Source organism: Arabidopsis lyrata (genome assembly GCF_000004255.2).
Source record: "Arabidopsis lyrata subsp. lyrata unplaced genomic scaffold ARALYscaffold_3, whole genome shotgun sequence".
In the NCBI taxonomy this organism is placed as follows: Eukaryota; Viridiplantae; Streptophyta; class Magnoliopsida; order Brassicales; family Brassicaceae; genus Arabidopsis; species Arabidopsis lyrata.
In genome coordinates, this window is record NW_003302553.1 from 18359055 (window position 1) to 18375514 (window position 16460).

Consider the following 16460-nt stretch of genomic DNA (forward strand, 5'->3'; position numbering starts at 1 on the left):
TTTTTGACATGGAGGTTTGTCTTACAAAAAAAATTACATGGAGGGTTGCACAAAACCCTTATATTTTCAAACGGAGTTATCGAGTGCCACGTCATCGCTACACGGGAGAGCTCTATTGTGAGTGACTTTTGAGACTGTGGGGTTGACTTGCATAATTCGGATTTGGAGGATAAACTTGCAAAAAAAATTGACTTAGGGGGTAATTTTGCAGAAAACCCTAAAATAAACATATATCTTATTATATAAAGTTTGGTTTTTTTTTTTTTGCTAAACATGTAAATATCATATAAAATGAATAGAGGTTTTACAAAAGCAATACCTAAACAAGAGTAGCCAAGGCAAAAAATAAAACAAGGCAACAATAAAAAGGAAGGATATGAAAAACTAGCGAATCCAGAGAATCATGAGGTCACGCCACCGCTTTCGCTTTCTCCTAGCATAAATAATATTGCGAACTTCACGATCAATCAGCTTGAAGACAAGAGGAGGAGACAAACGCTGGGAGTTATGTAAAACATTGTTCCACTGCCGCCAGATGTTGTAGACCACCACTTTAGCGATTACCTTTCTGAAGAAAGAAGGAGCCGTGTGGAACAATGAATGTAAAGTTTGGTTTTCAAAGTTAGTAACTCACATGATCGTGACACGTGTCAAGTCTATCAATAAAATGTTGACATGTGTCACAAAATTTTTTACTTTTTTCTTAAAAAATAGAAAAATTAAAAAAGAAACATATTTACAATATACTAGTTTACTAAATAAAATTTAACCCATGCTGTAGCACGGGTCATGATCTTGTTGTACTATATAGTATATATTTTAGAATAAACTTTTGACATATTATAGTAGTAAGTAATTTTTTTTTGGTCATTTCCTATATATAATATTAGAATGAATATATTTTGTTTTTTTTACATAGTACTCAATTATGGATATTTTTCTTAAGATATGATAACTGAAAGTAATATTATTTTAAAAAAAACTAATTTTGTTTAGAAAATGAGTTTATTTATGTTAACAACCACAAAATAAGATTCATATAACTCGGTAAGATCAAAAATTAAAATATATTGCATATAATTCGGTAAGATCAAAAATTAAAATATATTGCATATAATTCGGTTAGATCAAAATCGAAATATCATAAATGAGGCGCATCTAAAATATAGATTATTTTGAGTTAATTAAGGAAATTAAATATTATTTTGAGTTAATTTAGGAAGTTCCCTTTTTAATTTTAATTCTTTGGTTATTGAAATGTATATTTGTTTGAGCTAATTACGGAATTTAGCAATTATTTTCATAATCGAATGTATTATAAACATATTGTTGGTATATAATAATACCAAATTCAACCCCTGCGTGGAGTTCATATTTTCAAATTATAATCTTAATGCAAAGTTGCTTACACAATCAATCATTCGGTATTTTCAAAATTTCTTGCAGAATCAAATTTCCAAATATTTAGAGGTGTCAAATATTATTTAAACTATCTTATCATATAATTTTAACCCAGTGTCTGTTATAGCGATCATAACTCTTTCTATCATAAAATACATCATATTAACCCGTGCTAAAAAATTAAGTTAAATATTTAGGATATTCTTTAAAAATATCAAGTTAAACTATTTTTAAATGTTTTCAATTAAAATTTTAAAAATTTTATTGTATATAAAATTATACATTTCAAAAAAATAAATGTATGAAATTCAATATAAATATTCAAATTCTGACCGGTTACCCAGCCGAAATTTTTGTAAAATTTGTTTTTGTTTAAAAGAAATATATTACTCAAGTCTGAATTTTTGACCCGTTACAATTTTTTTCTTCATAGATTGAATAATTTATATTCGTTTTAAAAAATTAAAATCATGGCATACAGGGAATTTGTTTTTATTACATGGATGATATGATGATTTATTTGTTTCACAAAAATAGAATCATAAAAAGATGAGAAGCGCAGTATAATGATTAATAACAATTTAATATGGTAAGTTAGATATCAAATATTTTATGTTAATTTTGATTGGTTATTCTTTTTTGGAAAATTAAAATGTATTTTCTTTTTTATAATTTAAATAAATTGTTTAAATTAGTATTTTACTTGTTTATCCTTAATATAGTGTATTAGTTTAGTCTATTATGTAATTATTAAAATTTTATTTTTAATGGCATTCTTAAGTAATTATTTACAAATGATAAGGTTATTTTCTATTATGTACTTCCAAAATAACAGTATAGGATATGCAAATATCTAAAAAAATTTAACTTTAATTTCTTAATCAAAAAGGAAAACTAACAAATTATTTTATATGTGTTATTGACTTAAGGCACAACTAAATTTGGCATGTATTAATTTATAAAAAACAAAAAACATGGATATTAACTAATAAACAGTTACCATTGAAGTTTATATAACAATAAAATTTATTTAACATTAATTTAATTGGATAAAAAATGTATTTATCATTGTAATTTAGTGTTCTTATTCATTAATTGAAAAGACAAAAAAAAAAATTAAAAAATTAATGAGCTTATGAGAAAGAATCTTTGAATACTTGACGAGAATATTAGTATGGTATATTTATGTTTTATTCTAAGAATTTCAACGTACGTAGTCATAAGTAAAAAAAAAACAAATTGGGAAAAATGGCGTATAGGATTGAATTTCCTTTTACTTAATGAGAATGTAAGTATATTTTTATTTATCTTTTATTTGTTTATTTTAACTCATTTCATATTATTTTGACATGAGGTAAAATTAATTTACGAGATTATGACATATAGAAAAACTATATTTTAAACAATATTTGTTTTCCAATTTTTTTTGGATTTATTTTTTATTTATTTATGTTTTGTTATTTTTAATATTAACTAAGATATAGATTTGATATCATATACATATTATTTTGATATAAAATTGTTAGCACTTATACATTAAGATTAAATGTGTAGAATTAATATCCAGTTTATCATGGTCAATAGATAGTTAAATTGTATTGCAAAATAGAATATGTAAAATTTAAATTTGGCTTTTATAAAAATTCTAAAATACATATAAAATATGTGCTGGTTACTATTTAGAGTTCAAATATCATCAATAAGGTGGATTGTGTAGAAAAAAAAAAATTCATTTTATTATGATAATTAAAATATATAGCAAAATAGAATGTGTAATAAAGAAATTTTGTTTAAACCAAAAATTAATAAATTAAATATTAGGAAAGTGCTTAAATTACCATTTACTACTCAAAATTTCAGATATCATCGATAAAAATTTAAATTTATATATATTTTACATCCATCTATTTAGGTGGGCTTAATCTAGTAAAACATAAATGATAAAATATAATAAAAGTAATAAACATACAATATGTAGATATATAACCGCATTGAACGTTCTGGGCATGATAAAAGTGATACTAATGTTCCAACTATCGATAAAACTAGCATCTTATTTCATGACAATCGTTTCTAACTTTTTGCAATATAAATATATATATATATATATATATATATATATATATATATATATATATATATATATATATATATATATATATATATATTATTTATATATTTCTATGTAAGATTGTAAGTATTTGTACTTGTTTTGTACTGGTGGTGTTGCAATGATTTTATTAAAACTGAAATCAGATGTATTATAAAAATTGGAACAATCTCAGAGTTTAGATAATAATTCCACCCATAACGGTTAACGACTATCACTATCATCAACAAGAGTATCTCATATTAGTTTTTTTGCTTAAAATTAGGCAAAATCTTTTGGGTAAATAAACTTTTTGTTAGAAGGTGCCCCAAAGTTCAAATGAAGAAACATAAACCATCACCTCTTATACCCCTTAATAACCAATACATTCCATTAATTTAACTCCCTCCGTTTTTCAAAATCTTGGCTTGTATTTTAGGTTTTTCAGAGAACCGCGAAATTGTTGATTTAGATGTTTCGATTGGTTAAGAGAGTGATTCCTGATTTTATTTTATTTGAGACTTTCGTATTCTTGCTCGAAAATGATAAGGAAATTCACTTAGTTGCAATGGCGTCAAGTCTTTACGATTTATGCTTAAAGATGCTTATGAGTTGGTGCTTATGAATCGGTTTGATCTCGATGAAATTGTGGTTGCTTTGTATATGGTGAACAAGTTTGGGGATAAAATCAGGGATCTTGAAGCTATCATTCTAAATCAGATTGATCCATCTAAGAAAGTGGAAATGACAGAGGAATTGGATGGGTATAAATCTGACATGATTCGCCTACAGCAATATATTTATAATGATCACATTGTCCACAATGGAGTTACTCTTCAAGATGAACTCGAGGAAGCCCGTCGAACATGTTGATATTAGAAACCGGAAAAGAGAAAAAGTAAAGTATTTGATGGAAATAACGGAGAAAGACTGTTATGAATAATATGTTTATTGTATGGATGCCCATTATGGGCCCATTAGAATGTTCTAGATATTTTTACATTACTCAGTTCCTAAGTTGAACCCTAATTTGTATCCCATATTTATCCTCTTATTACTTATGAATAATATACAAGAGCAATTCGTAAGTCTAATTGTTCACAACACGTTATAAGCATGAACCCTATCGATTCAAACACTAAGAACAAAGATTATGAATATAAAGACTCTCTCTTTATTGTTTTAGGAAACTAACTCAAAACCTAAACCTCACAATCTCAATCTCTTAAAACCCATGAGCTATGTCACAACTTGACATCTTCTTATATAGAAAACTTTTAGACCAAATCCTAGTCTAATTAGTAATATGTTTAGATAACTCCTAAAGATTATAAGGCTTATCTCTTCTCTTAAATAATAACTTATAACTTAAGTTACATTCAAGCTTAAGTTAACATTCTCCCCCTTAAGCTTGAAGTCATACTTCAACACATCTTGAACTCCAACAAGATCTCTCATCTCCTTGAACTTGATCCTTCCAAGCGCTTTCGTTAGAATGTCGGCCTTTTGCTCTTCCCTGGGAACATGCTCTACCTCTACTTGTTCATTCTCAACACACTCTCAAATTAAATGGTGTCTTTTGTGAATGTGCTTACTTCGTCCGTGGAATACCGGGTTCTTGGTGAGTGCTAAGTATGTAGACCAATTCATCCACAATGTGGAACATTCATATTTTTATGGTCTTAATCTCGAAAACATTGTCACACATATCCTTGTTATCGACTCGCAACATGGCGTTTGCGAGACTACTTGCTCAATTGAATTAGATTACGAGCACATTTTCCAGACTTTCCTCTGAAGACAATTTGTCTTGATCAGTACCGTTCCAAGGTCTATTGAAGCTTAAGGAAAATTTTTAAAATGTGGCCTAACATTATATTTTTGACATAAGTAAGAAAATGTTGCTTAATTTAAAATAATTTCATGAATAAACAAGATTTAGGAGTTAATACAAAGGAAAAACAAATAAAAGTTTCCATAAATGTTAATGATTTGAGTTTACTTTCCAAAAGAAAAGTCCTAAAACACGATATAAATATAAATGCTTTGCTTAATTTAGAAAAAAATGTGGACTTTTATTTGTTTAGTTTTTGGTGGCCTAAGGAAAATGCCTTATTTTTTGCACATGAGGCACGTCACCATTCTTGATAATGCTGGTAAATTCACATCCCAAGCCTTTAATGATTATTGCATGTCTATTGGGATAAGTGTTGAACATCCTGTAGCACATGTTCATACACAAAATGGTTTAGTTGAATCATTCATTAAACGTCTCCAATTGATTGCTAGACCATTACTTATGAAATCCAGACTCCCACCTCTGCGTGGAGGCATGTTATATTACATGCAGCAACATTGATTCACATCATACCAACGAATAACAATGAGTTCTCCCCCATTACAATTGGTTTTTGGCCATGAACCAAATATTTCCCATTAGAATGTTTTTGGATGTGATGTATATATTCATGTTGCTCCACCACAACGCTCTAAGATGGGACCTCAAAGGAGGTTGAGGATATATGTTGGATATGAATCACCCTCGATAATTAAATACCTAGAGCCGTCCACAGGGAACCTATTTAAGGCTCGATTTGCAGATTGTCATTTCAATGAGTCTGTTTTTCCAACATTATGGGGAAATAACTAACAACTGGGAAAATAAATAAGTTGGAAAGAATTATCATTGGCTATTTTTGATCCTCGTACTAAGGAATGCGAACTAGAAATCTAAAAGATAATACATTTGCAGAGATTAGCCAATAAGTTGCCAGAATCATTTACTGACCCGAACAGAATGACTAAGTCACATATACCAGCTGAAAAATGCTCCAATTAAAATTGATGTCTCAGAAGGACAATATTAAACTTCTAGTGAGTCTAGAACAAATATTAAGCGTGGTAAACCTGTTGGTTCCCAAGACAAGAATCCTCGGAAAAGAAAAGGAGCAGAAATTAGCAATGTCAATGTAACACCCCGGTTTCAGGAATATCGTGGTGCATGCGGAGAGGTTTAAAAGAATTGATTTGGCCACCTATGTCACCAAAGTGCACTTATCTTTTCGGTCAACTGTCCTCAGAGAACTCCACAGTTAAGCGTGTTTGGGCTGGAGTAGTCTTAGGATGGGTGACCTTCCGGGAAGTGATTGTCGAAACTGTGTGAGTGAGGACAAAACACAGGGAAAGATCATGTGGTGATTTGTAGGGTCGGTAAACAAGATTTTAAAGCCTCCCGGACGTAGCAGACCGGCCGTCGGACAGGGGTGGGTCCATGGGCCCGAGAGAGGACGTGGGGCCCACTGGTAGGGACGGTCGGGGCGTTACAGTCAAGACCGAGAAAGTAAAAAGTGTTGAAAGATCTCCAGAAGAGATATTAGACATGACTAATGAAGAGATTCATGTACCTCATAATGAGAATGGGAATGAGAAAGATAATGAAGAGATCTCTATTAATTATACCATGTCTGGGATAAAGTAGAACCGAAAGCAAATCGAAGTCGATGATATTTTTGCATGCATTGTAGTAGTTGATGCTACGAATGAAGAAGAGGATCAAGAACCACGGTTTATTGAAGAGTTTACACAACGAGATGATTGGTTAAAATGGAAAGAAGCCATAGAGGCAGAATTAAAATCTCTTTGAAAGAGAAAAATATTTGGACCAATAGTCCGTACACCTAAATGTGTAAAACCAGTGAGACATAAATGGGTCTTTGTGTAAAAGAGAAACGAAAATGGTGAAATTATGAGATGCAAAGCACGTCTAGTAGCACAAGGAGTCTCACAAATCCTTGAATTGATTATGAAGAGACATAGTCTATGTATTTTTATAAAAAAAGATTTGGATCGGAATTTGTTATCATTGTAGTGTATGTTGATAATTTAAACATTATTGGAACTCCTGCAAAGATTTCACAAACAGTTGAGTATTTGAAAAAAGTATTCGAGATGAAAGATTTTGGAAATACGAAATTTTGTCTGGGATTACAGATTGGACACTTGAAGAATGTAATACTTGTGCATCAAACGACATACATAGAAAATGTGCTTAAGAGGTTCTCTCTAAAGGGAGAAGATTCGTTAAGTAGCCCAATGGTTCTAAGAACATTTGATGTGGATAAAGATCCATTCCATCCTCGAGAAGAAAATGAAGAAATTCTTGGTCATGAAGTACCATACTTAAGTGCAATAGGAGCATTAATGTACCTTGCTAGTCATACAATACCTGATATATCATTTTTTTTGTTAGCAAGATTTGCTCATGCCCAACTCGAAGGCACTGGAATGGGATCAAACATCTACTTTGTTACCTCCAGGGTACAAAAGATATGTGTCTATTCTTCTCTAACTTGTCCAAAGAAGACTTGGTTGGTTTTGCAGATGCATGATATCTATCCGACCCTCATAATGCTCGATCACAAACAAGATATGTGTTCACCTGTGGTGGTACTGCTATTTCTTGGTGTTCTATAAAGCAAACCGTTACAGCCACTTCCTTTAACCATGTCGTGATTTGATTGCCAACTGACAAGAACATTATACTTACTCGGATTGATCCAGAGGTTAGAATACTTATTTTATGTTTATCTTGATTTAGTATTATTGGAACCCAATGGAGTTTTTTATTTTGTTATACAATTTGATGTAGATACGAGACATTAGTATGCTTATCAAAGTTAGACTAAACTGGGAAGAGTTAAAATGCACTTTGACTGCAAATGCTGCGAAACGTTTAGAAGTTTGTGTCTATACTAAGTCTCAAAGGGACTACGTTCTAAATATATGGAGGCTACTTGATCCGGAAGCACATTTAATAAGTCTCAAGGAGCAAAAAGATCGTACATTTTGCGTTCCACCAAACGTCAAGAAATCCCTGACTACGTTTTTACGGTGGAAGCTGTCATCCGAAAATCACAATGATTGTTGATGACCGTGTTGAAGTGTGAGAGGACAAGGATAGTCCAAGGATTCATCGCATTGTTCTGTACCTTATGTATTCGCCACATAAACTTGCCGATAGACCTATTAGCCATACAAGACAACTGGCCATCAATTTCAGAGCCTATCTTTTCAGGTAAAGTTTATATGCTTTTGAAGGCTTAATGGTGGCTGGCTTATTACTATCTCTGAAAGTTCTTTCATTTGTCACAGACGATTTGATGAGAGTTCAGTGCGTTCATATCAAGTTGGCTACGAAGAAAGTGTGTGTGCTACATACATCACCGAGCATCAATTACTTCGACGCTCTTCAGTTGGCAACCAACAGCAGAAGAAAACTAATCACCCCCATTCGTTTCTTGTTTTGAGTATGAGACCACGAATTATGCAATTTGGTTATGCAACATGTTCTAGTGTGTATTGTTTAAAAAATCGCTAGGCGGAGGTGGGCCTAGCGCCTAGCTAAAAAATCGGAGATTACACGGGTTTTATTCGGGATTAATTTTATGTATTATTTTATTTTATTTTATATTAAATTAAAAATATAAATATCTATATATATATATATATTATACATTATTTAATTTAATGTAATGTTAAAAATAAATACTTTGTGTGATATATATGTTCAAAGAAAATTTCAACTGGTAAAAGAAATATTAGCAAAATAAATAATTAGATGTGGACATGTATGTGGTCAATGTAAAAAACGTTAACATGTTAAGAAAATTGGCATCAATAAATATCTTGCATTTAATTATTATTACTCAACAGAAATTTATTCAACTTTATTACTTTTTGACTTATCCACGTGTAAGTGATGAAAGTTTCTTCCCTTACAAACTAAAAGTCCCACATCGAGAAGGAAAGAATCAACCATCCAAATTTTATCCTATACATAACCTTACTTAGTTACTTATGTGTTCATATGGGCCTTATTTTTTTATGGCCCAAATTTAGTTTAAATTTTTGGTAAAAATCGTTGACTTGAACGATTTTCAATTCAAAATCGGATTAGCGATTAATTAGTCTGAATTGGTTAAAATCGCGGCGGAGAGCTGCCGATCACCGATTAGACGAGCGCCTAGGCGGCTAGGCGCCCGAATTTTAGAATATAGACTATAGAGTATTGTACATTTTCTTTGATGCGAGCTTGCACATAGTATCATTGAATTTCTCTAGTCGTAAAAACCAATTGGTCAATAATTTCTTAGACATAAACCAGCACTTCTCTTACCACTCAAGAATCAATACATTCATTAATATTTTACTAAAATTCTACAAGTAGAGAATGCTTTTACAAGAAACACATACTGTGAATAGAATTCTGAGGTTATAAACTCATTGTTCTGCTTTAATCATATTTTGCCATGTCCTATACTGACTGATGAAGGAAAAAGTGTTGGAATCGTTAAGGGGGTTTTAAGACTTCTCTCTCATTTTGGCTCTGGCAAATACAACTCCAGCCACAAGACCTGCAAATTAGGCCCCTCTCAGGTTAATAATACACAACACAAGCGATATGTGTTCCTTCAATATGCCGGAAAAGGGGACTGAGAGAACACTTACCAAAGAGTATGCTTGCTGAGTTCTGCAAACTGGTCGGTACATTGAACAGAACGATCCCCGCGATGGATAGAGGTATCTTGTTTAGCGATCCCACCAGGCTGTGATTTTGCATAAAACGAAGGATTTATCTAGTAAATAGGAATGAACCACCAAAGAAGCAACTATAGAAGAGGGATATATGGAAAAGACTAGAGCAGCGCAACACTCTCCAACGCAAAGTTTTGAAATTGCATGTTACTATATTGCTCTATCTCTCTCTAATTTGCTACCTGTATGTTGTTGCTCCAGTTTGATGAAGAAACCACATTGAAGTGAAGCTAATGGCAAGCCCCAAAAGTCCACTAAGTGTCATGACCATCCAGAAACTTGGCAATCGCAGAAGTGGCCTGCACAAATATAATGCACCAACCAATTTGTTTTCAGATGACATAAACCACTTTCCATTGACAGGAAACAAGGACAGGAACTCACGTTTGATACAGATAATCCATCTCGTTGAAGGAAAAAGAAAGAAGAAGCCCAAGTGGTAATGAAAGTGTGTTATTAAGCAAGACCATGGAGAACTCGTTCAAGTTTCCAGATTGAGTAACCTGCTTGGCCGTATCCATGGTCTTTCTCAAAGTCAGCTGCAAATCAACAAAAATATTAGCAAGTCAAAAGTGGTGGCAAATTTTATAAAAGTATAGTAGCCTAGCTAACAAGCCAAACATTCCATAGACTTGGTTTTCGTTGACAGGATGTACGCATAAATTTATGGGAACCTAACACTCTCATTTTTTTAAATCTGGCAATGGAAAACCTAGTGAGAAGTTGATGATATCAATTTGCATCCTTTGCCCAAAGTCTTCTCTCTAACATGTTTATTCCTACTTTTTACAACGGGTCACCAGTGACAATGGATTGCAAGCTATTCCTACTTTTAACAACGAGTGACAATGGATTGCAAGCAATATAATTTTCTAAGGTAGCAGAATCTCAGTATCTCGTGAGCATCTTAAAACTCAAAAGCAAGCCAGTATCTGATGATTATAGGGAAGGCCGTTTAGTTTATTGACTTAGTCTTAAACAAACAGCATGTAATGCTCGACATGAAAGCATGGTTTTTAAGTGATCTCCTTTTCATATTTGTCTTTATTGTTTCAAATGACTCCAACATTTTGGGAAAAGAAAGCACAAATGACCAAATGTTTACTCACAGAGTATGATGCAGTTAAGAAGCAATTGGCAATCTGCCAAGCATAGCCAACAGCATTGAATGATAGGTCTGTTATCCCTCCAGAAACTGCGGAAATTATCTGCAAATGAGGGCCCGAAAGAAGCGCAGACTAATCAAAACTTAATCTTCTACTTATTCAAGATCTATACTATTAGAAATAGAAATACATAATAACAATGACTGGCCGTGACAAAAAACATGATTACATTTCCCTGGCAGACTAATTGTGGAAACAGTAAAAACATATAGCTCCAACAGTTTTGAAAGGTTAAACTATGCCACATCACTGAAAGCCGCTAGGACATGTGTAAGCACACAAAAGGGTGGTGGGTCACTAACTAATAAGAAGTTTGCTTTTGACTTTCTTGGTTAAGGTTGATGATCAGAAAGTGCTTTGAGAAAACAAGAGCAACAGAATGTTTCGTTGAAACCAAATCCAAATCGTTGTTTGACAAGGATGTCTTTCAAAATCTCTAATTTAGATGCGTTCTAATATGCATCTTGAAATAGGGTCCTTGGGAATAGTTCTCGCAGGTCAATTTACAGAACCAGTTCTTACTTTTAAAGCAGACAAACATACCATTAAGAAGAGAGCAGCCCACACTCTGTTGTCATGTTGCTTGTTGAATAGATACATCTCACCAACTGCAGTTATCACATTAGTGACATTCTTCAGGACAGTGACCATTGCTACATTGATGTATTTCAAACTGTCAAAGCAAAATGTAATTCAAATAGACAATCAAGTTCAATCTGCGCTTCAAACGTCGTCTACATACACATATAAGATACAGATATATCTCAACCCCACTATGGAGTAAATCCAGAATATCTCAGTTTAGAATTGAAAAGCTATCTGTTCCAGCTCAATATATACAGGTTATGCAATCCTCGATCTGCAGCAACTATAGAGCTCAAAAAATGAGGTACAGATTCGTATAAGTAGCTTTAGTACTCACATGAATATGAAATTCTATAAACCAACACAAATAAAAGAGTCGAACACATTCTTACCTAAACATGCTTGTGATAAGCATACCAACAAATATCACGTTCACTGGAAACCAGACCTTCATCAACCTCAAAGTTAGCGGTTCTGTTGTTATTAGACCCATTAAGCTCAAACCAACCACAATAATCACTGAGACAAAGTTCTGCACCATCACAAAGAGGTAAGAATATGAAAAATCATCACCACAACAAAACAAATTGCAGACAGAAATTCAAAAAAGCAACGACACTAGGAGCATACCTGGTATAACATCAAAAATATCCCAGCATTGAAGTTGTAGCTGGAAAGGACAAACTTGTTCACAAGTATCATACTACATGATGAAATGCAATAAGCTAAACCCGATAACAAAGCCCGATTATGTATCTTTCTTTGAATTGGCTTATCTCCGGATTTCCCTGTCTTCCCATCTTCTAAATCAATTCCATCGTGTTCATACGATTTCATTGCAAGCTAGGACCTGCCAGAGAAACTAATTTCTATCAAGTATATAACTAGCTGAATCTATATGAAATTAAGCCACTGATAAGATCAGGGTAGCTACACAAGCGTTAAGCTTCAGAGAACACAAACCAATTTTTGTTTCAAAATCCCCAAAAGATTTCAGTAGCAGAGAAGAACAAAATTACCTCCTCGAAGCTGCTCAAAAGCTCGCGAAGAGATTCAACTTTCGGATCAGAGGTAACCAAGATCTAAGTCACCGGAAAACAAAATCTACAAATCGAAAGAAGAACATGAAACTTGCTCACGAGGAGAATCTCTCGTCACAGTGAAAATGGTTGAAGAAACAACAATGGAAATTAAGAAACTGAAAAGACGAGGGAGAGAGAGATGGGCATTGACCAGAAAGAAAAAAAAAAAATAAAAATTCTGGATTCAGACCAATTTTCGTTTCTTTCGTTTGTTTATTTATATTAAAATTTTATAAAGTTTCGAAAGTTAGAGGAAATTCCATTATCTAAATTCTTAAACAAATAAATATTCCGGCTCAGTGGGAATTTCAAAATTTACAAACTCATTAAATAACTCATGTCAAACATGTTTAATAATAATAATATCAGCCTAATTTTTAAAAATTTCATTAAAAAAAATATTTATATATAAACAGAATAAAATTGAATATTCCTCAGAAATAGTTCTTTTGAGCTCTAATTAATGTCGGATAACAAAAAAAAAAAATTGAATATTTTTTAGCCAACAAAATTTTAAATTAAATTTTGTATATAAATTTCATGAAAATCAATTAAATTCATTTTCATACAAATATATCATAACTATAAAATTTGATAAATCTATTAACTATCAACAAAAACATTGTTTGGGGAAATTTTGTCGCTACACCTAAAATATGTCATCTCTTTAATCATAGAACTTATGGATGTCAAAAGTAAAATTAAAACACTTATGATTCCATTTTCCTAATTTTCATCAGTTTATAGTTATTACAAAAATCTCTTATATATTGAGAAGAAGTCATAATAGAAACATAGATTATCACATATGTAAACATATGCGGATAATCTGACACAAACAGTTCGTACCCAGCCTGATATAAGATCAAAGAGTTGATAGGATCCAAGTAGATGACCACACGGTTCTATCTACGTAGATGTCGTAACCGGAGTTGATGGAGCCGGTACAAAGGACCACACGGTTCTCTCTGCTTCGGCTAAGGGATGGAATGGATCGAGGGATGCCACACAATCGATGAGTGAGATTGTGATAAGTCGAAGAACTCACTAATCCAGGGGAACCCGCACATGGTAGCTCTAGCTCATTTGTACCTGAAAGTAACCCTTCCTTAAAGACCATTAGTAGCACCGAGTCATGGTGATCTAGGGCTTTAGAAATAGTACTATAAGAAACATATAAGTTAGTTCTACTTACCTTGGAGTCCTTTGCAAACTTTACTTGCATTTCTTGGACTTGTAGTGGCGTAAGTGGAGCAAGATTATACTTTCGTTTGTCGTGGGTGAACGAGTAGTAGTTAGTGCGTCCGTTGTGCATTGGCTCTGATACCAAAATGATATAAGATCAAGGAGTTGATAGGATCCAAGTAGATGACCACACGGTTCTATCTACGTAGATGTCGTAACCGGAGTTGATGGAGCCGGTACAAAGGACCACACGGTTCTCTCTGCTTCGGCTAAGGGATGGAATAGATCGAGGGACGCCACACAATCGATGAGTGAGATTGTGATAAGTCGAAGAACTCACTAATCCAGGGGAACCCGCACAAGATTGGTGAACTCGTAAACACTTAAAGAAATTCTCTCTTTATTGATAATAGGCAAAAACGTGAGCTACAATGGCTGCAATGGACCTTATTAATATGTCGACAGCCTCGACCTTCTAGGGTCTTGAAAAAGAGAATAAAAGGCAACAAATAATTGAGAAATAAATGACAAAAATAAATCTAGACTAATTTCAACCAACCTGCAAAAGAAAAGAAAATTTGACATTTAATTGAAAAGATTTAAACGCATACCTTAGCTTGGGGAGGAAGCTCTCGGCCTTGGGACGTCTTCCTCGTACGTTTCCTTAAGTGGCGTCGTTTGGTGTGATGACAAAGAGAACTTGGGCTTGACTTGTCTTGAGAAGAGGCCTTTCACTTGTTGGTTCATAAAAGCTTGGGCCAACACTTAAGTCTAGACTCTTAACCTTTGTTTGTTGCTCCTCCTTGGCCTCTCTTTCTTCTTGTTTAAGCTTATTGCTACAAAGGGTGAGATTATCGAATTGTGTGATGGTGTTCTCCATTTCTTTATAGCTTATCAAACTCTCCACAGCTTTGTTGAATTCTTCCCGCATTGTCTTTGTACCGGACCTTGTTCTAGGTGGTTGGTACATAGTCGGAACCCGGATAACTTCGGTATGGTGTGAACTCATGTCCTCATCATTCTCTCCCTCTTGAGAGGGTTCTGTCCTCAGAACCGGTTCACCTTCAAGAAAAGGCGCCAAATCAGCGACATTGAAACTTGTTGAAATTTTTAACTCACCTGGAAGCTCGAGTCGATAGGCATTGTTGTTGATGCGTTCCAATATCTTGAATGGACCATCTCCACGCGGCGATAGTTTGGACTTCCTTTGGTTTGGAAATCTTTCGGGTCTCATGTGTAACCAAACCCATCACCAGGCTCAAAAATCATTTCCTTCCTTCCTTTGTCAACTTGTTGTTTTATCTTTGCAGACTTTTTCTCGAGATTTTCTTTCACTGTTTCATGTAGTTTCTTGATGGCCTCGGCTTTAGCCACACCATCTTGGCTTGTTTGTTCCGTAGGCGGTAATGGTGAAAGATCTAGTGGTGTTGTGGGCTTGAATCCGTAGACAATCTCAAAAGGGGAAAGCTTAGTGGCCGAATGGCAAGCACGATTGTAAGCAAATTCAATGTAAGGAATACAATCTAGCCAATTTTTTAAATTTTTACCGATCATGGCTCTTAAGAGAGCTGAGAGTGTGCGATTCACCACTTCGGTCTGTCCATCTGTTTGTGGGTGGCATGTTGTGGAGAATAGTAGCTTTGTCCCTAGCTTTCGCCAAAGTGTTCGCCAAAAGTGTCCAAGGAACTTCGTATCTCGATCTGAGACGATGGTTCGTGGTATTCCATGTAAGCGCACTACTTCCTTGAAGAACAAGTCGGCGGTTTGTGTTGCATCATTTGTCTTTGCACATGGTATGAAATGTGCCATTTTTGAAAATCGATCCACCACTACAACAATTGAGTCCTTGTGCCTGATCGTTGGTAAACCTAACACGAAATCCATAGAAATATCTACCCAAGGCATGTTAGGTATAGGTAAAGGCATATAAAGACCGTAAGGATGGGACCTGGATTTTGTTTTGATGCAAGTGACACATCTTGCGCAGAATCTCTCGACGTCGCGTTTGAGGTGAGGCCAGAAAAAATGTTCAACAAGAACACTTAATGTCTTATCCACTCCGAAGTGTCCCATTAATCCTCCTTCATGGGACTCGCGGATTAGTAGTTCCCTCATTGATCCTTGTGGTATGCATAGGCGCTTGTATCAATGATAAGAAATCATTTTGGTATCATTTTGGTATTAGTACTTCCTGATTTCGATAACACTTTTGAAGTTGAATGTGATGCTTCAGGTCTCGGCATTGGAGCGGTGCTTACTCAAAGAGGAATACTCGTCGCCTACTTTAGTAGGTCGCCGTTTGAGTGTTGTTTGACCCCGTAGGTATTTAACGTCTCATGGTCCGTGTGTATGACAATT

The 16460-nt window shown here is 33.9% G+C and overlaps 2 protein-coding genes across 3 annotated transcripts; both read right to left on the reverse strand.

Moving 5' to 3' along the window:
* Nucleotides 1-324: 324 nt before the first annotated feature.
* Nucleotides 325-791, reverse strand: LOC110230127. Its single transcript, XM_021032121.1, has 2 exons — nucleotides 771-791; nucleotides 325-594 (listed from the first exon to the last, which is right to left on the reverse strand). Exons 1-2 carry the CDS (start codon nucleotides 789-791, stop codon nucleotides 385-387), a joined length of 231 nt encoding a protein of 76 aa, XP_020887780.1. The 3' UTR covers nucleotides 325-384.
* Nucleotides 792-9638: 8847 nt separating this feature from the next.
* LOC9321953 (GDP-mannose transporter GONST1) lies at nucleotides 9639-13101 on the reverse strand. 2 transcript variants are annotated; one of them, XM_021033184.1, is made up of 9 exons: nucleotides 12855-13101; nucleotides 12466-12697; nucleotides 12228-12367; nucleotides 11794-11923; nucleotides 11194-11292; nucleotides 10469-10623; nucleotides 10267-10383; nucleotides 9998-10095; nucleotides 9639-9903 (listed from the first exon to the last, which is right to left on the reverse strand). In XM_021033184.1, the coding sequence occupies exons 2-9, from the start codon at nucleotides 12670-12672 to the stop codon at nucleotides 9851-9853; spliced, it is 999 nt and encodes a 332-aa protein (XP_020888843.1). In that variant the 5' UTR covers nucleotides 12673-12697; nucleotides 12855-13101; the 3' UTR covers nucleotides 9639-9850. The 2 variants fall into 2 exon arrangements, with proteins under 2 accessions (XP_020888843.1, XP_020888842.1); XM_021033183.1 differs by having other exon boundaries at nucleotides 12466-12685; nucleotides 12855-13100.
* Between the last annotated feature and the right edge of the window lie 3359 nt (nucleotides 13102-16460).

What these genes read in the sequence shown, in the direction of transcription:
- LOC9321953 (XM_021033184.1), bottom strand. Translation starts at nt 12,672, where the DNA reads ATGAAATCGTATGAACACGATGGAATTGATTTAGAAGATGGGAAGACA. An exon ending in GGGCTGCTCTCTTCTTAATG is followed by an intron (nt 11,293 to 11,793) that starts GTATGTTTGTCT and finishes CCTCATTTGCAG; the next exon opens with ATAATTTCCGCAGTTTCTGG. An exon ending in ACTGGAGCAACAACATACAG is followed by an intron (nt 10,096 to 10,266) that starts GTAGCAAATTAG and finishes GCAAAATCACAG; the next exon opens with CCTGGTGGGATCGCTAAACA.
- LOC110230127 (XM_021032121.1), bottom strand. Translation starts at nt 791, where the DNA reads ATGACCCGTGCTACAGCATGG. An exon ending in TGACCCGTGCTACAGCATGG is followed by an intron (nt 595 to 770) that starts GTTAAATTTTAT and finishes TTACATTCATTG; the next exon opens with TTCCACACGGCTCCTTCTTT.